The 26,455-nt window shown below is 40.5% G+C and overlaps 1 protein-coding gene across 17 annotated transcripts in view; it reads right to left on the minus strand.

The window, feature by feature from the left end:
- Positions 1 to 26,455, minus strand: part of LOC144509131 (activating transcription factor 7-interacting protein 1-like) — a 187,920-nt gene that overhangs the window by 47,230 nt on the left and 114,235 nt on the right. For 16 of the 17 annotated variants that reach the window (XM_078237524.1, XM_078237521.1, XM_078237515.1 and 13 more), the window contains 3 exons: positions 25,544 to 25,689; positions 23,017 to 23,154; positions 20,530 to 20,610 (listed from right to left, as the gene is read on the minus strand). In XM_078237524.1, coding sequence (XP_078093650.1) covers positions 20,530 to 20,610; positions 23,017 to 23,154; positions 25,544 to 25,689 — 365 coding nt within the window. Of the gene's footprint in view, positions 1 to 4,633; positions 5,282 to 12,973; positions 14,666 to 20,529; positions 20,611 to 23,016; positions 23,155 to 25,543; positions 25,690 to 26,455 lie in introns of those variants that run through there. The other variant, XM_078237513.1, reaches the window with a different exon arrangement.

Here is a 26,455-nt window from a genome sequence, read left to right on the forward strand (position 1 = left end):
TGTGGTTGTCGGAAGTTAATCATCTCAATCCCAGGACGTTACTGCAGGAGTTCCTCAGGGCATGTCCAACTACCTTCAGCTGCTTGATCAATGACCTTTCCTCCATCACCAGGTCAGACGTGGGGATGTTCGCTGATGACTGCACAATGTTCAGCACCATGTGCAACTCCTCAGATACAAAGTAAAATGCAGCAAGGCCTGGACAACATTCACGTTAGGCTATTTTGCACCACATAAGTGTCCAGCAATGACCATCTCCAATAAGGGAGAACCCAACCATTTCACTTTGATATTCAATAGCTTTATGATTACTGAATCCCTCACCAACATCCTGGGTGGTTACCACTGACCATAAATGGAACTGGACTAGCCATATGAATACTAAGCAAGTCAGAGACTTGCAATTCTATGGTGCTTAACTCATATCTAGACTCCACAGAATCTGTCCACCATCTACGAGGCACAAATAGGGAGTGTGATGTAATGTTTCCCAGTTGCAGCTACAATGCCCAAGATTGTGACACCACCCAGGACAAAGCAGCCCACTTGAATGGCACCCCATCCACCACCTTCAACATTCACTCTCTCCACCACCGACGGGCAACAACAGCACATCCAATGTACAAAGATGCACTGCAGTAACTCACCAAGCCTCCTTAGACAGCACTTTCCAAAGCCACGACCTCTACCACCTAGAAGGTCAAGGGCAGTGGATGCACGAGAACACCATCCCTCTATGTCAAGCTCCCCTCAAAATCATACAACATGACTTTCATTATCGCTGGGTCAAAACCATGAACACCTGCCCCAACACCACTGGTGGCTGATCCTACGCCATGTGGACCACAGCAGTACGCAGCAGCAGTTCACTGCCAAATTCACAAGGGACATATACACCATGAATTAAATTTTTTAAAAAACAACTTTAGGTAAGCATTAGCAGTTTCAGCTGCATTTGTCCTTAGAAGAAATAGTTCACTCTTAAGCAATTAAATTAAGAATAAATTTGGGGAATGAATAAATGAAAGAAAGAGAAAATCACTTCCAGTTATCTCATAAACCATTCAAAATGCAAGTCACCTGGATCAGTCTGACATGAAAACCCATTTTATGCATCAGTTGCAATTACCACTTGATGGCACTCTTGAGTTTTCAAAAAAAAAGTGACAGACATTGCTATGCAAGGTGGTTAATTGTCCAGGGATAATTACAAATGCTAAGGTTAAATTTACTTTATTTTAATAATCTTGGAACTGGTACCATTCAATGAGCAGCACAACCAATACTTTTTTTTGTTAACTTAAACAGCTTGAACTTCCAGCTATTTCGGCTGCACAATACCATGGGGTAGCCTCAGCATTAATGAAATCCTTTACCTGGGAATGTGAATTCAATTCTGGACACCAGCCTTTCTTCTTTCCAATGTACAATGGGAACAGAAACATGGAGCACAGTTTATCAGGTGGGAAATTGTCCTCCAAATTGTACCAGCACACAGGGAGGTCAAGTACCATTGTTTAGTACTGTTTAATGCACAGCTCTTAAGTTTTCAGCAGTGTTAAGAAAGAGTATTCTGATGATTTATGGCATAATCTTACTTGGCAATAGAAGTTGCAGTGTTCCAGATACTTTTTATTATCCTACTTTATTTATACAGCCTGAAACTGTATATAGAAGTTATTCAACTGCAGAACTGACATGAATAGGAACAGTATTGTAAACACAGTGTTTCCCCGCACATTCTAAAGCAGCTTACTCTTTCCTGCCACATAATACGCATCACCTTTCGTAACACTTGGGGCGGAACTAGGAGGAGGAGAGAGAGAGAGAGAAAGACGGGACACGGACCATGCAAAGGTCCATTGACCACGGGCAGGATTTTCTGGTTTTGGGACGAGCGTGGCCGGAAAATTCTGTCCTTAATAGCCACCGATTTAGTGTATGCTTTCTTAATACGGATTAAAGTCAAAACCAAATGCAGCTTCAAGCAAAAATGGTTATGAACTTCATGCAGTTTTTTTGCAGACATTACAAATGGCAATGAGGTGGAATCTGTGATCCCATAGTAATTCTCTCCACAAAGTGCACAATCCAAAGAGGGATGATTGTGCCCAGCTAATGCCTATTCATCCGATTTAATATGACTTGCTAATCTACGAGCCATTATCCGTTTATGAGAATTATATATGTTTCAAAAATCCAACTATTGTACAAAACAAAGGTGCATTCCTATACCTTGTAGTCATATCTACTACAACAGCCATACATGGGACTACACAGTCTAAACAGTGGAAGCAACATATGATTCCACAACCAACAGATCTCGTCAGAGCCTTGGAGTCCAATCATCAATGGCGGTGGATAACTAAACAACTAATCAGAGGACGCTGCTCCATAAACATTCTCATTCTCAATGATGGGGGAGTCCAGCGCACGTCAGTGCTAAAGACCAGGTTGAAACATTTGCAAACATCTTCAGGCAGAAATGCTGAGTAGACGAGAGAATCAGAGAATGAATCGTGAATGGTCTCCTTCTGTGCTGTAAGCAGACTGTTGTGTCTGTGCTGACTCGGTGGAAGAGCAGGTCGCCGAGTCCCACTCCTTCACCTTTTCCTCCGTGAATCTGCCTCCAACACACTCGGGCTGAGCATTCCTGATGTCCTGCATAAAAAGGCTTTTTCTCATTCGCCATTTCTTCTTTTGCCAATCACCTTAAATTGATGTTCTCTGGTTCTCAACCCTTCTGCCATTGGGAACAGTTTCACCCCATCTATATACAGCCTCTCGTGATTTTGAAAGTCATAACATTTCATGCAATCTTCTCTTCTCCAAGGAGAGAAGCACCCAGCTTCTCCTATCTTTCCACCTAACTGAAGTACCTTATCTCTGGAACTATTCGCATGAAGCTTTACTGCAGTTCCTCTAATACCTTCAGATTCCTTCTAAAGTGTAGTGCCCCAGAGAGTTGGTATTGAATCAAGGCCTTATACAGTTTCATCATAACTTCCTTGTTTTTGTATTCTATGCCCACTCATAAAACAATTTGAATGATCCATCGCAGCCTTCTTCTGACGCTCCCCAGCCAATCCTCAGCCATTTTGGTTCACTCCATGAGTTAGAAGGCACTGGATACAACAAAGGGTCTGGGCCCCGACAACATTCTGGCTGTAGTACTGAAGACTTGGGCACCAAACTAGCCAGACCTCTAGTCAAGTTGCTCCAGTGGCGTCTACCAAACAACATGGAAAATTGCCCAGTTATGTCCTCATCACAAAAAGGACAAATCCAATCCAATAACCGCCTCATCAGCCTTCAATCATCAGTGATGCAAGGTGTTGCTGATGTTGCGATCAAGTGGTACTTACTCAACAATAACCAGTTCCCCGATGCTCAATTTGGTTCCACAAATACACAAAGGAGCTGAACTCAAGAGGTGAGGTGAGAGTGACTGTCCTTCACATCAAGGGAGATTGACTGTAGTATCAAGGAGTCTTAATAAAACTGAAGTCAATGGGAAAAACTTTCTACAACTTGACTTTGGAATCAAACCTAACATAAAGGGAAATGGTTGTGGTTGTTGGAGGCAATCATCTTAGCCATATGATATTGCCGCAGGAGTCCCTCAGGGTAATGTTCAAGACCCAGCCATCTGAAGCCGTTTCACAATGATGTGAGAGGTGGGGACGTTCACTGATGATTGCACAACGTTCAGTACCATTCATAACTTCTCAGATGTTGAAGCAGTCCATGTCCACATGCAGCAAGATCTGGATAACATTCAGATTTGGGCAGATAAGTGTCAGGCAATGGCCATCTCTCCAACAGGGAGAATCTAACCATCCCCCTTTGAAATTCAATGGTATTACTCTTGTTAATCCCCCACTATCAATATTCTGGAGTTTACAATCATTACTGTGGCTACAAGAGGTCAGAGGGAGAGTATTCTACAGTAGGTAACTCGCTTCCCGACTCCCCATCTACAAAGCACAAGTCAGGACTGTGATGGAATCCTCTAGCTGAGTGCAACAGCAACAACACTCAAGAAGTTTGACACTATCCAGGACTCCATAATCAGCACTCCATTCACCACATTAAAACATGCACCCCCTCTGCTAATGCACACCTGGCTGAATCTACTATCTACAAGATGCACAGCAGCAACTTGCCACGGTAACTTCCTGACTGAGTACTTTACCACCTAGAAGAACAAGGACAGCTGGCACAATGGAACACCACCGCTTACTTGCAAGTTCCCTTCAAGTCACACATCGTACTGACTTGAAAATGTTCTACCACTGCCTAATCGCCACTGGATCAAAATCATGGAACTCCCTACCTAAAAGCATTATGATTGCACCTACACCATATGGACTATAATGGTTCATGAAGACTACTCCTTGCCATCACCACCTTAAAAGGCAATTGGTGATGAGGAACAAATGCTGGCCAGCAACACGCGTAACTCGGACACTGACTGAAAAAAAGTATTTGATTTTTACAGTTAGTGTTTGCACTAAACTCCATCAAGTAGAAGACTAACCTTTTCTCATAACCAATGCGGTAAGAGAAATGAAGAAAATTAAGAGATGGTAACTTTGCTCGGCAAATCAGAATAAAATCCAATGGGCCAAGTGTATAGGCTTAAATAATTTTTAATAATGAGGCAACATGGTAACAATTTTGTTACTAAAGTTTAGTTGCTTATTGCACGTGAAATCTCCATAAACTAAAAGGTTAAGTAGTATTACTGACAACCACACACAATAAAGCCATTTATAACATAAAGAGAAAGTGCTTTGAAAGAATCATCTTGTAAATTTAAACATCTTATACGATGGGAAATAACACTATCACTTTCGCCCCTCATCAGTTTGTTTCACAATCTTACAACCTCATAAGTCATTTTGCACTACTGTTAAGATTTTAGCAGCATAATAGGTTGATGTTGGCGTTACTGCAACTTTGACAGTAGACATTGGTAATGTTGAAGGCGTACTACGAGGCAGTTCAACCTTCAATTCTTCTTGGTTTGTAACTTCAGCTTCCGTCTGGGGGCTATGGTCACTGTTTTGTGTGCACAAACACTCTGCTGTCTCAAGGAAGAAGATGATCGTGAACAAGTGGCAATCTTCTTCAAAGGGTTTGGAGGCTGCAAACAGTCAGACACTGCTTTCATTTCAGTCTTTTTGTAGGACATCATTGCATTACTGCCATTTCCCATTCGCTCCTTAATTAGCTCTTCATCAAAGCCACGACTGTGAAGGGCAGCTACACTGCTGACCTACAACAAACATACAGAAAAAGTAAAAAATAAGCCTGTGCAGATGAAAAATCACTGGGGTTGTGCAGACAGGCTGGATTTCGGATGTTGGTAGATTTTTTTGTTTGATGACCATTGAGGCGTTGCTCACTGTGTCAAAATGGCTTTTCTTCTTACAGTTTTGGCTTTTTGGAATTGGGGTGAATTCAATTAACATTTGCAAGGTACAACATAGTATCACTACTTTTTGTTTGTACGAATGACTGTAATGCCCCACTGGTCTGCTGCATCATAAGCTGGAAAAGCCACCAAGGAAATCCAAACCTTTAATACAACCTCCAATACAAAGGGTTCATGAAATGCAGTAGCAAAAGGGCTTCCAAGTATTTGCAATTAAGGTTCCACAAAGAAATAAACACTTAAGTGGTAAATTCCTGTTAATGCCTTGTTGACTTGAGTAAACTAAAAGGTAACACACAAATGCAACAGTGTAAAATGACAATAATAGGATTCTACCGATATAATATTTCCCTCAGGGAAGATACATTCAACACATCTTAAAATCACTGAACACCCATTCAGATCACTTCTGCAATGACTATCATTGCAATTTGGTGGGGATTAGGTTGTCACCTGGCATCTATTAACACTTGTAACTAATTAATGTGACAAAAAAATCCTAAAAGTGTATGAAAACCACGTAAAAAGTAATTATGAGTGGGATTGAACTGACTAAACCAGACAGTAAACAGAATTTAGGTGAAGGACAAGGGAGCCATGATGAAGGCTTTATTCTGGGTAACCCTAGGACATTATTTACTTTTCCATTCTGAATTTTGTAACAGCAAGGTCCAAAAAATCTGCCATGACATCACTTTCATTGAGTTTTTGGGGTTGGCTAATTCAAATGCCGTAATAACAGCATTGCATCTTAGTTAATTACATCATATTGTACATTCATGTGCATTGAGCAACAGTGAATCTGGCGGATATAAATTGAGTGATCCAGTCAATTTTCAATAGCAAGACAATCTGCAAACTGCACATCCAGCCAGCAAGTTCAATTGTTCAACTGAAGACAGGACTGGTGGACTTCTACCACAGCACAAGTCAATATCGTTTCTTGGCCATTCTAATTTGACCAGTTTTTGTTTCATTAAACACAAATTATTTTGAAATTTGACAATCACATCAGCATTTCCAGAAAACCCAAGTGAAAGCCATATTATACATTCAAAAATCACAATTTTGAATAAAAACATTAGGAAATCTGCAGAATTTGCCAATACTTCACAAATCTCTCCAGTAGCCTTGGATACTCAAAGTCTATCAACAAAAAGGAGTCCCTCTCCTGACCAACCCCCCCCCCCCCCCAGAAAAGGAAAAACACTTGTTGCAGTGATCAGTCTTCCCAAATCAATAAATTGGAAGAGTTTGAATTCTGGGAAACTACGTGCTTTACTTTGTTCAACAAAATATTGATATAAAAACCATTAAGAAATGTCAGCAATTTCTGTTGTTGAATGTTTCGGACTAAGGGGAATTAAATTATTTTTGCAACAAATATACAATAGGCCTCCTCTATACTATTGGATAAAAAACAGAATACAATAATTGATGTGTTACCCCAATATACTAACGCCAACAAAAGGTGTGCCTGTGGGGTCATGGGCGTGCTACAATGGTTTTGCTTTGTGGCTGAATTTCAGTTTATGAAATTAGATCTCAGCCACTTGGGACAAATCCTGCTGTTTACTGATGTTACGACAGCTTAGCAATTGGATGATCAATCAAGATTGATTATCTGGCTTGCTGGTGCCAATAAATAAAAAGTCAGCTAGTAATAACTATGGCTGCTCAGGAAATAGTTCAGTCATGTGCTGGGAAAATAGCTTCGTCATGTGCAATGTCTGATGTGAGAATTGATTCACTGTCAAGACAGTTTCATCGTTGTGGTGGGGAAGCAAAGGGTGCACAAATACAGAGATGGTGGTTTTCATCATTACTGACAAGTGATAATCAATATAAAAAGGGTTGGGGTTCTGTCACAGTGAAGGCTTATTGTATATACATAATTAGAATGGGCAATTTATCACAGACAGATCAGCACATGCAGCATACCTTGCGTTTTTAAATTCAGCAGCAATAACCCAGGCTTCAGATCAACTTTATTGAAATCTCAATACTTTGATCAAAATTTGCTGCTACTTTAGAATATAACTTTATTATTTTAACATGGTTAAACCCTGGAGGGGAGGGGCGGGGGGGAGAATCTTTCTGTAATTTACATGTTGATCTATTCCAAGGCTCTGCGATATTAACACCAATCAGCCACTAGTACCAAGTATTAAAGGTTTACAAAATGTTTTTTTATAAGGTCAAATGACAAAGTTTTTTCAATTTCTGAGTAGAATGTTAATTATTGTGAACAATATACAAATACAAATTCAAAAAATTAATGGCATGTTTTTAATTTTATCTTGCACAGATAAGCAATTCAAGTCTGGGGATATTAAACTGAAAATTAAGGCAACAACCAGGAAGAGAACTCTATTGACATATAAACTGTACAGTCAGATTGGGATGAAAAATTAGTTAACTGCTTTCACCGAGAAACACAACATCTTCAGGCTCATTGTAATGCCAGAGACTGGCAACGCTGTTGGAATAAGGTTCTCAAACGTTCCATTTATAATTTGGATAAAATGTGAGGCAGAAACATGAAGGCAGATTAGCCGAATGGCTGTAAATTGGGAGAGGGGAGTGTGCAGTGGGACCTGGGTGCCATTGTGCACCAGTCACTGAAGGTAAGCATGCAGGTGCAGCAGGTGATAAAGAAGGCAAATGGTATGTTGGCCTTCATTGCGAGAGGTTTCGAGTACGGGAGCAGGGATGTGTTGTTGCAATTATACAGGGCCTTGGTGAGGCCACACCTAGAGTATTGTGCGCAGTTTTGGTCTCCTTTTCTGAGGAAGGATGTTCTTACTCTCGAGGGAGTGCGGCGAAGGTTTACCAGACTGATTCCAGGGATGGCGGGACTGATGTAGGAGGAGATATTGACTAGGTTAGGATTGTTTCCAGGATTAGGCTATTGAGTTGGATGATCAGCCATGATCGTGATGAATGTCGGAGCAGGCTCGAAAGGCCGAATGGCCTCCTCCTGCTCCTTTCTTCCAAGTTTCTATTTCAGTACATGGTCTATCACATTAGCTATGGAAACAGTGGAGGATTTGCCAAGGCTGGAAAGCAGGTATAGAAAGTCTTGCAATGTATTTAACAGGTCATATCAAATAATTATAGCAACGATGATAAATTAGTTTACCAAAACTCATCTCTAACAACCAAGCCTGTCTTTCCTGCTGCATTTGTGGAAAGCCCTTTCTGCCTTTTTCCCTTCCCCGGCACTTTATTCCAGAATTTATCACCCATAGAACCATAGAAAATTACAGCTCAGAAACAGGCCTTTTGGTCCTTCTTGTCTGTGCTGAACCATTTTTTGCCTGGTCCCACTGACCTGCACTTGGACCATATCCCTCCACACCCCTTTCATCCATGAACCCGTCCAAGTTTTTCTTCAATGTTAAAAGTGACCCCGCATTTACCACTTTATCCGGCAGCTCATTCCACACTCCCACCACTCTCTGCGGGAAGAAGCCCCCCCTAATATTTCCTTTATACTTTTCTCCTTTCACCCTTAACCCATGCCTTCTGGTTTTTTTCTCCCCTAGCCTCAGTGGAAAAAGCCTGCTTGCATTCACTCTATCTATACCCATCAAAATCTTATACACCTCTATCAAATCTCCCCTCATTCTTCTACACTCCAGGGAATAAAGTCCCAACCTATTCAATCTCTCTCTGTAACTCAGCTTCTCAAGTCCCGGCAACATCCTTGTGAACCTTCTCTGCACTCTTTCAATCTTATTTACATCCTTCCTGTAACTAGGTGACCAAAACTGTACACAATATTCCAAATTCGGCCTCACCAATGCCTTTTATAACCTCACCATAACACTCCAACTTTTACACTCGGTACTCCGATTTATAAAGGCCAATGTACCAAAGGCACTCTTTACGACCCTATCCACCTGTGACGTCACTTTTAGGGAATTCTGTACCTGTATTCCCAGATCCCTCTGTTCAACTGCACTCTTCAGAGTCCTACCATTTACCCTGTACGTTCTAATTGGGTTTGTCCTTCCAAAGTGCAATACCTCACACTTGTCTGCGTTAAATTCCATTTGCCATTTTTCTAGTTGGCCCAAATTCCTCTGCAAGCTTTGAAAACCTTCCTCACTGTCCTCTACACCTCCAATCTTTGTATCATCAGCAAATTTGCTGATCCAATTGACCACATTATCATCCAGATCATTGATATAGATGACAAACAACAATGGACCCAACACTGATCCCTGCGGCACACCACTAGTCACAGGCCTCCACTCAGAGAAGCAATCCTCCACAACCACTCTCTGGCTTCTTCCATTGAGCCAGTGTCTAATCCAATTTACTACCTCCCCATGTATACCCAGCGACTGAACCTTCCTAACTAACCTCCCATGAGGGACCTTGTCAAAGGCCTTGCTGAAATCCAGGTAGACAATGTCCACCGCCTTCCCTTCATCCACTTTCCTGGTAACCTCCTCGAAAAACTCTAATAGATTGGTCAAACATGACCTACCACGCACAAAGCCATGCTGACTGTCCCTAATAAGTCCCTGTCTATCCAAATATTTGTAGATCCTATCCCTTATCACACCTTCCAATAACTTGCCCACCACCGACGTCAAACTTACTGGCCTATAATTTCCCGGATTTCTTTTGGAACCTTTTTTAAACAACGGAACAACATGAGCCACCCTCCAATCATCCAGCACCTCCCCCGTGAATACTGACATTTTAAATGTGTCTGCCAGGGCCCCTGCAGGTTCAACACTAGCTTCCCTCAAGGTCTGTGGGAATACCCTGTCCGGTCCTGGTGATTTATCCACTCTGATTTGCCTCATGACAGCAAGCACCTCCTCCCCTTTAATCTGTAAAGGTTCCATGACCTCCCTACCTGTTTGCCCTATTTCCGTAGACTCCATGCCCGTTTCCTTAGTAAGTACGGATGCAAAAAACCCATTTAATATCTCCCCCATTTCTTTCAGTTCCATACATAGCCGACCACTCTGGTCTTCAAGAGGACCAAGTTTATCCCTCACTATCCTTTTGCTCCTAACATACCTATAGAAGCTCTTTGGGTTTTCCTTCACTCTGTCTGCCAAAGCAACCTCATGTCTTCTTTTAGCCTTCCTGATTTCCCTCTTAAGTAGCTTCTTGCACTTTTTATACTCCTCGAGCATCTGATGTGTTCCTTGCTGCCTGTACATTTCATACAACTCTCTCTTCCTCTTAATCAGTGTTACAATCTCCCTCGAGAACCAAGGTTCCTTATTCCTATTTACTTTGCCTTTAATCCTGACAGGAACATACAAACTCTGCACTCTCAAAATTTCTCCTTTGAAGGCCTCCCACTTTCCATTTACATCCTTACCAGAGAACAGCCTGTGCCAATCCACACTTCCCAGATCCCTTCTCATTTCATCAAATTTAGCCTTTTTCCAGTTCAGAACTTCAACCCTAGGACCAGATCTGTCCTTATCCATGATCAGGTTGAAACTAATGGCATTATGATCACTGGATCCAAAGTGTTCCCTCACACTCACATCCATCACCTGCCCTAACTCATTTCCCAATAGGAGATCCAATATCGCATCCTCTCTAGTTGGCACCTCCATATACTGATGTAGAAAATTCTCCTGAACACATTTTACAAACTCTACCCCGTCTAAACCATTAACAGTATGCGAGTCCCAATCTATATGTGGAAAATTAAAATCCCCTACTATCACAACTTTGTGTTTCTTGCAGCTGTTAGCTATCTCCCTGCTGATTTGCTCCTCCAATTCTCGCTGACTATTGGGTGGTCTATAATACAAGCCCATTAATGTGGTCATACCTTTCCTGTTTCTCAGCTCCACCCATAGGGCCTCTGTAGACAAGCTCCCTAATCTATCCTGCCTTAGTACCGCTGTAACATTTTCCCTGACCAACAATGCCACCCCCCCACCTTTTATCCCTCTGCCTCTATCCCGCCTGAAACATTGGAACCCCGGAACATTGAGCTGCCAGTCCTGCCCCTCCTGTAGCCAAGTTTCACTAATGGCTATAATGTCATATTTCCATGTGTCTATCCACGCCTTCAGCTCATCTGCCTTCCCCACAATACTCCTGGCATTGAAATAGACACACCTCAAAAGTTATTTCCACCACACTCAATTTGTGATTTTACTTGAACTAACCCTTTATGAACTAGTTCTTAATATCAGTTTTAAAATGAACTGGGCCCATCTAAGCTCATTCCTCTGGTCCTATATAGATTAATACAAAGTTTAATATTTTTACATAGTGAGGTTCCATCAAACCTCTGGAGATTTTGACTAGAATAATTCAAAATCCAAATTTTAACTGACTGAAAATATATTGCAAGAAATATAATCTAAAGAGAACCCACTTTCAACCCTAATACAATATATTTTGTCAGTCAAAAGCTTTTACTGCTAGGAGGTGGCAGCTACACGTAGCATGTGTACATAATAATGTTTATTGTAATGATCTTAGGTAATCAATGTCAATTTTGAATTAATCTAGCTGCCCTGTCAGTGCTCTCACCAATGAAATTTCAGTATTTGGAAACAAGCTACAGCAGTAACAGACACAAATCGATGGACGGATTACACACATCTGTGTAAATCACTGCCTACTGAAAAGTAAACATCTGAAAAAGCTCTGTGCGCTGAAATATGATAGTGTTTCTATTCTGGCTGGTTACATTTGGTCTTAGGGTTACAACACTGGAAGTCAGTTGGTTTTTTTTAGTGGCATCATACACTCAAATAAGCCCATATTCCCACTGAAGCAACAGGTAAAATCTCAAGCTAGCTGAAATAATCTCAGAAATCTGGCTACCAGATTGTATTGAGAAAATATTTATCTTCTCATACTGGGCGTGACCAACCATGCCTGTTACTGCAGCAAATTTACTTCTGGGTGGACAAAAACTCCACCATCAATTTCAATAGGATCGTAACCATATGAAGATGTCTCACAGTACAATCTTAATGGATCCCAATTTAAAACTCAGTGTTAACATTATGGAATCAGATCCTTTTGGTGGGAAGCTAACAAACGCATATAGCAGAATTTTTGTCTATTAGTTACAATTCAAGCTCCGGGACCGCCTGCCATTAATCATGTGGCAAGTGGATGACGCTCCGGAATTACTGGAAGGACCAATGTACAGAAATTAGCAGAAACCTACAGGAAAGATGTGTGTGTGTGTGTGTGTGTGGGGGGGTCCTCTAAGCAAGTAGCAAAAGCCAGCCGCAGAACCAGTGTGGTGGTTAAAATGGACAAAACATAAAACAGAGCAATTAAACTGAAACTATATGCAATTTAAGTTTCCTTCCAGTTCACAATTGTCTAAAAAATTAGGCTTTGTCACTTGACCTTACGCATTCTGTATTTTAAAGCAATTTAACTAATAAAAAACAATCCTATGATGGGTTAACTTTTACACAGACTGGCTAGATTGTATTAAAATGCATATAATAGTACTAGGGAATAAAATGCCTGCTCTTGCAACATTGATAACAAAATACTTTTTATACTTACCCTTCCAGATTGGCCAGTATGTCGCCCCGAAATGCCACCCGCCTCACAGATTTCTTTGGAGTAACGCTCCAGAGTGTGAACTCCAATAGCCTGCTGGCAGAACCCCAGCCGCCCGGGAAGAGGGCGCCGGTAAAACGGACCATCTCTTGGAACCATGCTGAGGTAGCGACGAAAGAGAGAAACAATACATCTTGGGTTGGATAAGTCTGCATACTGCCGGGTATGTCCTTTTGCTCTTTGGATCCCATCTCTGTAAGACTTTGCCACAAATTCCAAATATTCTCCAATTTCATCAGCTCCAAAGCTAAACTGATCGACCATCAATTTATTGTGTTCTGCTGCTGCATGTACACCAAAGACTTTACAGAGGTAGAAATAGACAGCATAACTGTAACTTCTTGCATCTCGAAGTTGAAAAACTATTTGCCACAGTTTTTCTTCTTCTTTCTCAGAGTAAGGCTGTGCTTGTTTTCTTACTATACCAATCCCCTGTTGTTTAAGTTTTCTCATTCGCCTGTCAAGGATAGACCGAAACGCAGCATACTCCATGTTATATTCATTAAAGAAATCAATGTCCAGTCGCTGGCAGGTTTCACGCAAGTATCGCAAAATGGAGCAGCACAGGAGCCGGAGAGAATTAGGCGGATAAAACGATCCATCGCGCCGACGCACTTCCTCCACAAAGTGGCACAACCAGAAATTCAGTTGGTTGTGAGTTATTTCATGAGACAGTACCGGCACATAAAGGGATGGCTCACAGAATTCCACGTTATTTTCCATGAAGTAATTATTTCGATTCCTAGCCCACTCATCCCAAGCTCGAATGCCCCAGGCGGTGGCTCTCCTTGTATTGTACGGCATTGTGTTATCTGGTATAATTATCCGCTTTCTGTTGTCTGGGACAGGTTCATAATTGCCTTTGGGAGTTCTATTATCCTGCGGCTCCACAGAAGGTTCAGCACACGTATTAAAGGGAGCTCTACTCTCTAGCAATACTGCATGTTGATTTCCTGAAATTCTTTTATTGCACCTAATCTTATTCTCTTGTAATATTACATGTGGTTTACTTAAATCAGGCTGATCAAGGACAGAGGGAATCCTCTCCTCAAGTAGTATTGTGTGTGGTTGGTCTGTGTCAGATTTTCTTGAGATACTACAAGGACCATTATGCTCTAGTGAAAGTAGTGACCTTTGCCGGACAAGAATACTATTATCAGCCTGTGGTTTCTCTGTAGTTAACTGGACAAACGTACTCTTGGAAGTTCTACTAATTTTTAAGGCAGCCTCATGCTCCTTCACTATAATGTCCCTGAATGAGTTATAATGACCGTGATTATTTATTAAAACAGCCTGCTGTTTATCTGTAATGAGTTTCTGTTTAATACTTAAAGGTGTAATATGCTGTTCTAATGTAACAGCTTTGCCCAATTCAGCAGAAACCCTGCAATCCGGCAGTGGAACTTTCTGCTTTATCAAAGGCTTACCGGATCTATTATCTTGTAATGCAATTTGTCGATTGTGTAATGCACTTGTCGGGACTGTTGGAGACAGAGTTTCATTAAGTTGTAGTGGAACCTGTTCCATCTCTACCATGGGTTTGCCAAATTGGTGTGTCTCATTTTTCTTTGCCAACTTGAACTCCTTTCTGTTGCTCAAGCCAAATTTCAGTTCTGGTTGAAAAGGTGCAAGAATCTGAGACAAAGAAACAAAAGAATCTGCCAGTAAAGCCAGTGAATCGCCGTCAAAATTTGGGACACGGTAAAATATGATTAAACTGTGTTCCTTTTTGAGTTTCTGTTGATTCAAATGAACATGTTGGATGGTGGTGGAGTAAACAAGAGGACAAACAATCTGGCAACTACTCAACAATTTCAGTGCATCACCTGCAGCGTCTCGGGCAATGCACCACCTGTTGTACAATATCACAGCTAGCAGTCTGTTTCACTGAATGCACACTACCCCTGTTAACAGCAGTTTCCATAAATAGGATTACAACAAAGCACTGAAATGTCAGCATGCTGGTAATGAATCAAGGACTCATTGCTTGCTTTCAGGTCACGTGCCATTCGTAATTTCCCACTACTCACAACTCTATCGACAATGCAAATCCCAAACTGATCAAAGAATCCCCAAACATGATTTTGATCCACCAAACAAAAAAAACTTTGATTTCATATCAGAAGCTCAAGACCGCTAATAGTGGAGGCTTGTTACAGCCCTAATAGAGAAGAGTTTGAACCACAAGCAAAAGAAAAAATTGTTAGCCTCTCCAATCATACACAGTTGAGAATTAGATTCCATATACCTCGTGCTTTGGCATTATTGCCCAAAGAATTCCTATGAATCATATAACAGGGACATCGCAACTCAGTATATATTATCCAACCCACATTTCTGTCATCATCTCAGTTTATTAACTTAAAATAAAGGCCTTTATAGATGGTTTAATTAGATTTTAAAAAGCTTTGCTCACTTACTTGACTTAAATGTACTTGTCTGATCCTGTTCAGTGATGCCACAGCTGTATCATTAGATGTCAACGAACGAAGGCTGTGAAGTTATTGTGGCATCAATAACTTATCGATCGCGGGAGGAAGAGGAAGAAAACCAGGCTGTTTTTCTTGCAGACACAAGTTTCAGGAGATTAACCTGGGGCCTTTGCAACACTCTAGCTTTGGTGGATCATCCGATCAAAACGCTCGTAAGCTCCATGTGAATGGTGCTGAAACCAAAGGTGCACTTCTCCACAGGGCAGTTGTAAATCAGTCCATTGGGTTTGATCAATGTGTTCAACGCTCAACCTGCACTTCCTGCAAATCTGTACAGCTAAAACAGACTGCAGTTGTGTAACTACAGTAATAAGTGAGGAACAATCCTGATAATAAAAAAGGTGGTTCAACACTCCCAAGTTACTGTCCTGGAAACCCATCTGATTTAAAATAATTTAAGTGTTTGTCAGTAATATAGTTCCAAACTTCTACATGCGGCAGCAAAAACTAAAGTTTAAATTTTATCTTTAAAGTAGCTGGACTCCTGTCTTCACACTTCACAAGAACCCAATTTTCCAGCTTGGGAGTATAGTGCATATATACTTAATTTAAGTCAAATTTTCAATTGTCATATGTAAATTAAATTACTTTATAACATGATGCAGCCAAATGAAGCTTCAGCCTGCACAACCCTTTTCATGAATATATGGAATCCTATCATTAGGCTCACTGTGCTGTTGAAAAATTGAGGTGCTCTGCAACCTCTCGACATGGAACAGAATGACAGCTGAATGTACTATAAATAGGAATGTCTCCTAACATATTAGACGGCCATGGGATAAAGTGTAGACTAACAATTTTAATCTGAAATACGTCCTTGTTCCCCTGACACAGGTTGAATTTCCCTGGGATGGGATTTATGATATTTCATCTTCTCACAAACATCTACAATTGTATCTCCATGCTCTGCTGAAGCTGGGAGCAGGATTGTCTAGGTGCAGTTCTCTTGGAAATCTTTCAAGTCTGCATTTATTTCCATCTCCCCCTCCAAATACCAACTAGTAGAAAGTTTCTGAGCTAAGTGCAGAGTAGTGTTGGGATGTTAGTATAGTGGCAATGCTATTGGACTAGTAAATCTCTGGGGATACAATATTAATTTCCACCATGGCAGCTGGGGAGAATTTAAATTCAGTTCATTAACACATCTGGAATGAAAGCAGTGACCAAACTACCAAATTGTTGTAAAATCCTATCTGGTTCCCTTAATGTCTTTCCTCCTTCAAAAGGAGGAAATCTGCCACTCTTAACTGGTCTGGGCTCCATGTGAGCCAAACAGCCATGCGGTTGACTCTTAAATCTCCTCTTTGTAATAACCCTTAGTGTATTGTTGATGGCACTATTAGGAACAACAACATCTTTAGAACCAACAGCTGGAACATTAGTATTACAATTAAGTTACAGTACATTAGAATTTTCTACCCTACCAGGCCAAGAATTGCTGCAATTCTAAAAAAAGGTGAAAGCCTCAACCAACAGCAAGGCTATCAAAATGCTTTACCCATCCTTGTTCCTAGAGAATGCTGCAAGTGAAAAATATGTACAAAATTAAATACTCTAAACATGCTAATTATAAAAGGGAGATTGCAACTCTGTCTTGTGTAGATTTGTGGTGATCTGAAATGTCATACTTAGTGGTATTTGAAGACCATGCCAATAAAGAGGTTTCATAACCATCCACATGCATTCAGCAGATCTCATGTAACAGATCTGATGGAGCAATTCCCTCATGCCTGGTACTCAAGAAACAGTGTTAACATTTTGAGTCCAAGAGGCATATTGTATTTGAAACATCAACTCTTTCTCTCACTACAGATGATGCCAGAACTGAGTTTTCCAGGATTTTCTGTCTTTATTTCAGATTTCCAGCATTTGCCGTATGTACTTTAAATTTTACTAATATCGCAGGATTTGCTCATCTATAAAACACAGAAATAGGCCACTCAATCCAATGGTATAATTCTATAATCTATGCCCATGAGCATCCTCCCACTGTTCACTGCACCCCCCTCTATCAACATATCCTCTTTGATTCCTTTCTCCCTTATTAACTTATCTAGCTTCCCCTGACACACATTGCTGTGAACACCATAAAATGACCAAATAGCTTGTCTGCCCTAGTAAAAGGGACCAGCGTTTAAGCAAACATTCTATGCTGAGGATTAAGGGACTGTTTTTTATGTCCCTATCATCGCAGATGAATACAGCAGTTTTGTACATTACCAAAGCTCGCTACAATCAATGCTCCAGCACAAAAGCAGACCAGTCGACCATGAGTCACACTCCCAAAATGAACCATCTAGTCTAAATGTCAGCAGTTGCTTGCTTCTTAAAGCTCTTAGCATTTCTCTTTTAATTATATGAATCGGCGTCTCCTGCACAAAACTGTCTTCAACTTCGGTACAGTGCTTTACTAGTTCCAACTTTCATGCAAGTGGTGCATTTATCATGGTACCAAACTCAAAACAAGGTGCCATAACAGGCTCACCATTTCTCTCCCTCCATGGACTCAGTAGTCAGCTGGAGTCACTGCAATCTACCACCTTGCTATCCACACAGTTGTCCATAAACACACCTTCGGTATTAAGCAAATAGCTGCAATGACAAAGCTCCAGGAGGCTGAAAACAGATCCAAGTTTATAGAAGTCTGTGAAGGTTTTAATAATGTCTGACTTAACACTGAATTTCTTTAGGTTATATCGTGTTAATAGATTATCTTTTATTGAATGCATACTTTTGGCATTTATCATTTCTCCATTCTCATTTATGGCTTTGGACGAGAGAGAATGTTTTAGTTCTATAAATCAAAATAAATATGCTGCTTTTATTATATATATTCTAATTATCAAAATAAATAAGTCCCAATTGCACAAAAGCCTTCAAACTGAAAGCACAATAATACAAATCAATATTGCCAATGAAATTTTACAACATTCCGCCCAATACAAATGAGAAATATTATTGAAACAATTGCAAAACAACTTGGAGAATTGGTCCTTTTCTGCCATTCTCTCCTTTAATTATGTGAATGGAGCCTAAAAGCAGCATTCGGCAGTGGCAGATCTGAACTGAGGAGCAAGTGTCAACTGCAGAAATGGGAGACATTTAAAAGAAAAGGGGTGCTTGGTAACGTACATAAACAGTTGGTTGTTTTCCATCTTATAGAACACATACAAAGCATAGTTCCTGGAGAAATAAACAAACCACCATGGATATCTGTGCAAGCAGACGGCAGAGAAGAGAAGCACCTTACAAGCTGCAATACAAGTTTGGGATCCTGATAGTATCACATGGTCATCGGTATCCTCAGAAGTGTTGGTTGTCTGCAAATTCATTGTAAATGTGTGATTTACATTATGAGGACACCACTGTCTATTGTTTGCACTGAAATGCTAATGCAGCAGCCTCACATATATACCAACTAGAAAAAAAGTCTGATAAAATTCTACTGAATCTTTGCTTGTGCATCACTGTTAACTAACCACTGCAGTCAAGAGTTCCGATGGATGTTAACTAAATCAACACATCTTTTATTGCATATTTAAACAAAGTGGTTCGATACGACAGATGCATCAGCACCAAATAGTAAAAAAAACTATCTAGGGACTTTGACATTTTCAGCATTGATAAGCCACTTCCTCTTCTGCAGCCATGGGCAGAGGTAAGAGGGAAAATTAACAGTTTGATAAATTCTAGATCAGGAATAACAGAGCCAGAGGCTCAGAGAAAACCAGGACTTCACTTTAGGCTTTTGCTCCCCTACTGAGCGAGAGCAGAAGCATTTTACTGGAACAATTACATTCAGTGAGACTTTGTTATTGCCCAAGTATAGGTTAGTGGGCAAGCTCAACCAGCTCCTACGCAACTTACCCTGTCATTTTTTTTCTACCCTTCATATGCAAAATAGAAATTATATGTACAGAAAATGGGGCAACAGTCAAGAACAGCCAAGCTCAATTTCCTAAAAGGAGAAATCAGCTGTTAACAACCCTAAAGTCATTTCACAAATATTTATGCCCTTAAAATGTCTGAAGACATTGCACACGTTATGGAATCTTGTTTGAAATGCATGTTTACCACCAGCATCCACTGAGGAGAGACTGCATTGCTCTAACCTGCCACATCACCTGTGCTGCAAGTTTAACCAGGTGAAGATGTGAGCAAATGACTATTCTGGGAACTTGGGAACAGTCCTTTGCGTAGCAATGGTGCGGTGCAGTTGAGGATGTCACACACCTATTGAATATCTGCTTGTTCGTGCTGGTCTACGAGGAAGACTTTTCAGACCCCACAACAGCGACCCCAATGACTGAAGAATTTGTATTTTGAAGTCTCTCTCCACCCCACCCCCCACCACCACACAGTTTGCACATTCACAAATAAATATTTCCACCATATTGGAACCAATAAAAGCCCAATAGGGTTCCAAAAGGTAAACAATCGGCTATAAAGAAATTTATAAAGCTATGCCCCCCCCCCCCCCCCCCCAAGCAATACTTTCAATTGAAAACTGAAGTCTTTTCCATTTGTTAGCTCTAGATCAATTTTGTATTCCTTAACTTCTTTTCCTTCATCCTGTTCTACAAATTTAAAATATCCAGAAATATTTAACATCCTTCATAAAGCACATGTATGCCAGAACGTTTCAAGCTTCAGTGAGGGTTACTCTTGTATGGAAACATTTGTGTTCCTCAAGGATTAAAATTACCAAAATATGATCTGTAGGAGATAGCAGGTAACTAAAGTTAATTTGCAATCATACAGAAATGACTGAGGCAATGTTTGAGTTGACAGATTATGTTTGAAGTAACACTGTTTGAATCATATAAATTTGTTTCCCAACAAGAAATGCAGGGTTATTTTCTGGCGATTCCTGCAAGTTTAAAGTTAACCCTCAGTACATCCAGAAGGATACTGAGTCACTACTGAGATACTACTTGGTCACTGCAATAAGGCCCAATCACATTATTTTTCCTAAACAATTAAGCAATAGTCCCATTTGGTACCTACCTCTTGCACTTTTTTTGAGGCAGAATCATTGCGAGCTTGATTTGCTGAGCCTAGCCTTTTTTCTATCTGCACGAGTTTTGCCTGCAAAATTTTTAAAAAATCAATCAGTCACAAAATAATAACCAAATGGTTTCATGCACCCAGGCCAGTTAAGTATTATTCTGGATGTGATAATTATTAATTGGGCAGTTTTAAAATAACTGCACGTGTTGGAATGCTGGAAATGCAAAGGACAGGACAAAGCAAAGGCTTCAGGAGTAACCAAAATCACCGAAATGATTATTGCGTCAATATCCCATTGCTGATTACTGATTCACATTTCTTACATTAGGGGACACTACATTTCAAAAGAAATTAACTGGGACGTCCTGAGAGCATGAACGTAAGCAAGTTGATTAGTTTGTTTTAACTGCACTTTCAATGGCGGCTGCATTTTCTGATGTACACACATTCTTCACAATGTGCATTTCGTTTGCAGGCACATAAGGTTATTAGTCACAATATGTAGCAGAGGCAAACTTGTCACCAAACATTGATTTAACTCCTGACAAGACAACCGTTTTTACTCGCTTCCTGAACAAATAAATGGCAGCATTCTGAGGTTTACTGTACAACAGTGGTTCCCAAAGTGGGTTATACATACTCCTTTGGGTACGGCAGATGTCTCTGGAGGTACTTAGAAATAGTGGACTTTATTTTAATAATTTCAGTGATGAGAAATGTTTTGACCTCTGCTGCTCCCTCGCCATTGTTCTCAAACCGTACGTTGTTCACAGCAGCGAGCTCGAGCAGGGCTGAACACAAATTCCAACAAAAGCACAAGGGTCTGTAGTCAGTGGAAAAAGATGCAGTTGTGACTGCAGGAGCAACAAGCAGGGAGAGGGGGAATCTGTGACTGGACATAATATTACACCCCATCAACTATGGAGTGGTATTAATTAGGAGTTTTCTATATTTATGGTGTTGGTGTGGGAAGAAAATTGGAACATTTATCGGGTTGTGAATTGAAATGATTTTCGATCTATGATTTCAGATTATTAGACCTAGCGTGGCAGCGCTTAGGGAAAATTAGAAAAGTGCAATGGCTTGCTTCAAGAGGAGAGATTATCACAAATGAAATTTTCAGTGAATCATGTTTCATAAAAATATAAATGACTTTATCCCCATTACAAAGTTAGCAAGGCAAAAAAAGTATCATATTAGAATCTTTTACAACTGTTTGTGAGCACAAGAGGAAGTTCACTTGAAAATATTGAGTAATGTGATTTTTTTGCTTTCTCATTATATTGGTAGCATTTGGTAACTTCCAATTTTGAGGGTTTTAAATTTTTAAAGTGACTGGTGCCTTTCATTCCTGCTTACTGATAGGTTCAAGTTTCATCAAATCACAATATACCTCTCTAGTGCACAGGTATCAGATATTTGTACACCAGAATCATAACACTCAAAAGACCAGCAGGCAAGTGGCAAAGTTAAGACAGCTCCCTATCTGCAATGTTAAAAATATCTTTATGGCTGGTATTTTCATCTTTGGTGTTATGTATGGTTTGGGGGGAAATTGCTGAGCATCTCTGATTCTGGGACAATCGTAACAGATCAAGCAAACAGGCAGAAATTTCAAAATCAGTATTTTATTTTTAGCTCATATTCTTACATCCTGTGCCTTTTCAGGATTTTAGTGACAAAAGATCATTAAAAGAGCAAATTCTGCTTGAAGTACTTCACAACAACAACATAGAATCCTACAGTGCAGAAGGAGGCCATTCAGCCCCTCCACTCTGCACCAACCACAATCCCACCCAGGACCTGTTCCCGTAACCCCGCATACTTACCCTGCTAATCCCCCTGACACTAGGGTCAATTTAGCATGGCCAATCAACCTAATCTGCACATCTTTGGACTGTGGGAGGAAACCGGAGCACCCAGAGGAAACGCACGCAGGAACGGTAGAATGTGCAAATAGCACCCAGACAGCGACCCAAGGCCGGAATTGAATCCGGGTCTTTGGCGCTGTGAGGCAGCAGTGCTAACCACTGTGCCACCAAGCCTAAATTGCAAACACGTCTTTGCCAACGCAAGTTAATGAAAGCAGAGAAAAGTGGTGCAGGTTTATTTGCTCTTCCTTCAAAAAGTAGTTGACAAAACCACATCCTTCAACAGAGTTAGCCTGTAAACTATAAATCTCCTGCGCTTGCATTTTTGCGGTAAATTCTTGTAGAAACAAAGTGACAAGTTAATAAACACATGACCACAATTCAGCAGTGGCAATGTTTGTAGCTGAATAGACAATGGCAGGCCAACTTATTTTCAACTGTGCATTGTGAGACTAAGTTAACTTTTGTGTTAATCTGGGAAATTGGACTATTAGAAAAGACTTTCTGCAAGATTACTACGCTCTGGTTGTTCATGCACAGGGTATTTAATGGTTATAATAGTACATCAGCGGCAGCCCAGAATTATTTCTACCCACTACATTGGAGTACTTGCCTGTAAGCCACTGATTAAAGATTCATGCCTCGTGTTGCATTCAATTTTTTCTACTCTGTTTTTCAGTTCTGCCAGCTTCTTGTCGAAAACAGCACTCTGCATGGAACTGATGCGTTCTTCAATAATCTGCTGAACAATCTGCATTCAAAAAAGAATTACCACAAACTCGATTTACCTTTTTCTCAACTAATCTGTTTCAAATGATGTACATTGATTGCTTTTCTTCCCTTCCAACATTTTCCACCCAAATAAAAGGCAGTGTCTCCCCAAAAATACGCATCAGATTATACAATTTATTTTGCACCTTTACCATATCAAAATGGAGTATTATATATATATATATAAATAAATAAAAAGAAAAATATGACACCAATCTTGCAACCAGTCTGGTTTAATTTCAGACCATATTGCAGGGAGAGGGAGGGAGTTTAAAGAGTAGAGACCAAAATCTTAATCTTCCCAATATTTAATCTGCTTGCCTGGTACTGACATCAGACATGCAGTCTGATAATTTAGCAACAGTGGAGGAGTTGAGAGAGGCGGTGGCGAGGTCGAGTTTGGCATCATCAGCATACACGCAAAAACTAATCCTGTGTTTCAACTGACATCGAGGGGAAGCACAGAGATGAGAAATAGGAGGGAGCCGAGGATAGATCCTCGGGGAACAACAGAGGTAACGCAGAGCAGGATGAGAAGCCTTTGCAAATGATGCTCTGGATACAATAAGATAGATAAAAGTGAAACTAAGTCGGAGCTGTTCCACACAGTTGGATGACAGTTGAGGGGTTTTGGAGGAGTACGGTGTGGTCAACTGCAACAAAGGCTGCAGACAGGTTGCGAAGGATGAGGAAGGAAAGCTTCCCTTTGTCACAGTCATATCAGATGTCATAATAATGATTTGTGCTTCTGTTGAATGTTCAGTCTTAGGGCAGGAGAATAAGTGCACTGAGTGGACTGTCAAGATCATTGTGTTTTAATTCATATAACTGTCATCCAGGTAATGTATAAGGAAACCTCTTGCACACTGGCAGGCGAGGTTGGAACAGATGTAGTGGCAGTGTTTTTGTTTTAAATGGTGCCTGATGTAGGGGGGATAATTAGGCTAATAAAAACACATAAGCATAAGTTTAAGAACACTCACACACACTAACTTAAGAGTGAATGATCTTGGACTATGGGAACGCTGGCCAGGGCTGTTGCTATAGAAGACAGCTCTGTATGATTAACGAGTATTTTCCATTTTAAAACATATATCTTGAATTTATGAAATGAAGGAAGTCTGTTTTAGGACTTTTGTGAAACTTCAGTCAATGACAGAATACAGCAGGCCCTGGTGGGAGAGGTATTAAGAAACAATAGTTCCATTGAGAGCAGTTATGTTATCAGCAGTGGTCAGGAGCAAGATCGCTATCAATGCCAATTTGATGAACAGAGTCATACAACTTTGAATTGATAATGCAGGTGGCGAGTAGACATAAGGATTGTTCAGAGTCGGACGAGAGTCACGTGGCTTCAATTCGGTGGGAACCATCCTCCCATTTCATGTCCAGAGTCTCAAGTTACGAGGCAACAAAAGGAGGGTAATGTCCGTAATTAATAACAAATGAGATCCCGTTAGGTCATGATGTGTATTGTTATTGGCTGGAGTTAATGACAGGATGATTATTGACTGATTTGTATTAATGATTATTGGCTAATGCCCACCAGAAAGATGGGCAATATGATTTGGTAAATGTATAATTGTCTTCAGGGGGGCCATTGTTCTTCAGAGTGACATAGGGCTGCCCGCATTCGATACCTTGAGTGCTGGGCTTCCTTATATCATTCTCTCATTCTATCGTTTGGTTAAATAAAGTCATGTCTTAAATCAGTACACTGCATTCCATGAGTCTCTGTATTAGCTTACGTTTAGCAATACATAGCCTCGAGAGGAAAACCCCGTCTATATTCCCAGTCAGTGAAGGTAGTAAATTCTTAAACTCATCATAAGTCTGGGTGCACAATTTAAATTGTCAGAGGAATACATTTTTATGTCGCACATGGAATGGGTGCTATGGAATGTTCCATGAGTGTCACTGATTTCATGTTGACATGGTCTGCGCTGGTTTAACTGGGTGATTGAAAGGGAATAAAGAGGTATAAGAAAAGAGTGGACACGTGGGATTAACGTTACTACTCCTGAATGGAATAAGCATCAATGCAAAACTATGGCCATCTAGGTTCAGTCAAAATAAAACGGCATGCAAAAAGATGAAAAGCATCCTTACAGCAATGTCTCCAAACAATATGCCAAAAAGCAAAATATTTTAAAACTTTACAGAAAACTACAAGTTACTAGCTGGCTTCCTCTGTACAAATACAACAGAGCCAATAGCAGCAGAATACGTCGTTCAAAAGCAGGCTTTTACAAATATTGGAGATGACCAAACTCGCTCCTTGAAGAAATGCAATAAAAATATGTCCCCCAAAATGACACGGGAAGAAGAATGAACCACTATTTCCTTACTCAACAGTCCAGGACTCATACCTTCTCTAGCGTCTGGCGGATCTCCCCTCTGGCAGTGATCTTCACTTTTAAGGCAGCCTCATATTCATCTTCAGAAAACCGACACCGCTTGGATATACTGCATTCTGCATCTTCAGACTTAGACCTTTTTCGTGGCACAATTTCATCTACGAAGGTAGATCAAAATTATTCAGAGCTCTATTCTCTCGTCATAGATGCTGTCAGACCAGCTGAGATTTTCCAACAATTTTCTGTTTCAAAATTATACTGGTTGTTTTTATTTTTAAATAATAATAAACCTTGGTCTTACAGCACTATAAAAATGTAGATTAATTGCGAACTCTGATCTATATTTAGGCATTTCTCATTTACCTATCAGATGCTTATGCTCTCGATGGTGAAGACGAAAGGAGTGTGATTCACAAAACCTCACCTTTGGTGGTCTGAACACTGAAAACTGGGCACCAAATGTACAGGATTAATGCTTCTGGTTTAGGATTTTGGCAAGACACATTTGTTAATTGAAGCTCTACCACCAGTTTATGTTGGTGGCCAATTTTCAGGACTGTGCAATATTTTCATAACTTAAAACTATACTCTATTTGCAAATGGCTACTAAATCCCTGTCCAATCACTCTAGCTATCAAATTACAGTTTCTAGCATTTTTGTTAACAAATCCAGTTTACTCATTTACTGAACTTCTCTGAACAGTGTCTCTCCACTCAATGCACTTCCTTTTCTTTTCATAGAAGGGATTAGAATGGGAAACAAGAGCAGATGGTCAGAGTGGTTATTCAGAAGCTGACATTAAGGCACAACATTGGGTTGGGCATCACTAAATATTACTCAATGGGCCCGATTTTACCATTGCGTCGCGCCCGAAATGCGGTAAAGTCAGGTTCGAGGCCATTAACGTCATTCGCGCCTGCGCA

Source organism: Mustelus asterias, chromosome 21 (genome assembly GCF_964213995.1).
Source record: "Mustelus asterias chromosome 21, sMusAst1.hap1.1, whole genome shotgun sequence".
Classification (NCBI taxonomy): Eukaryota; Metazoa; Chordata; class Chondrichthyes; order Carcharhiniformes; family Triakidae; genus Mustelus; species Mustelus asterias.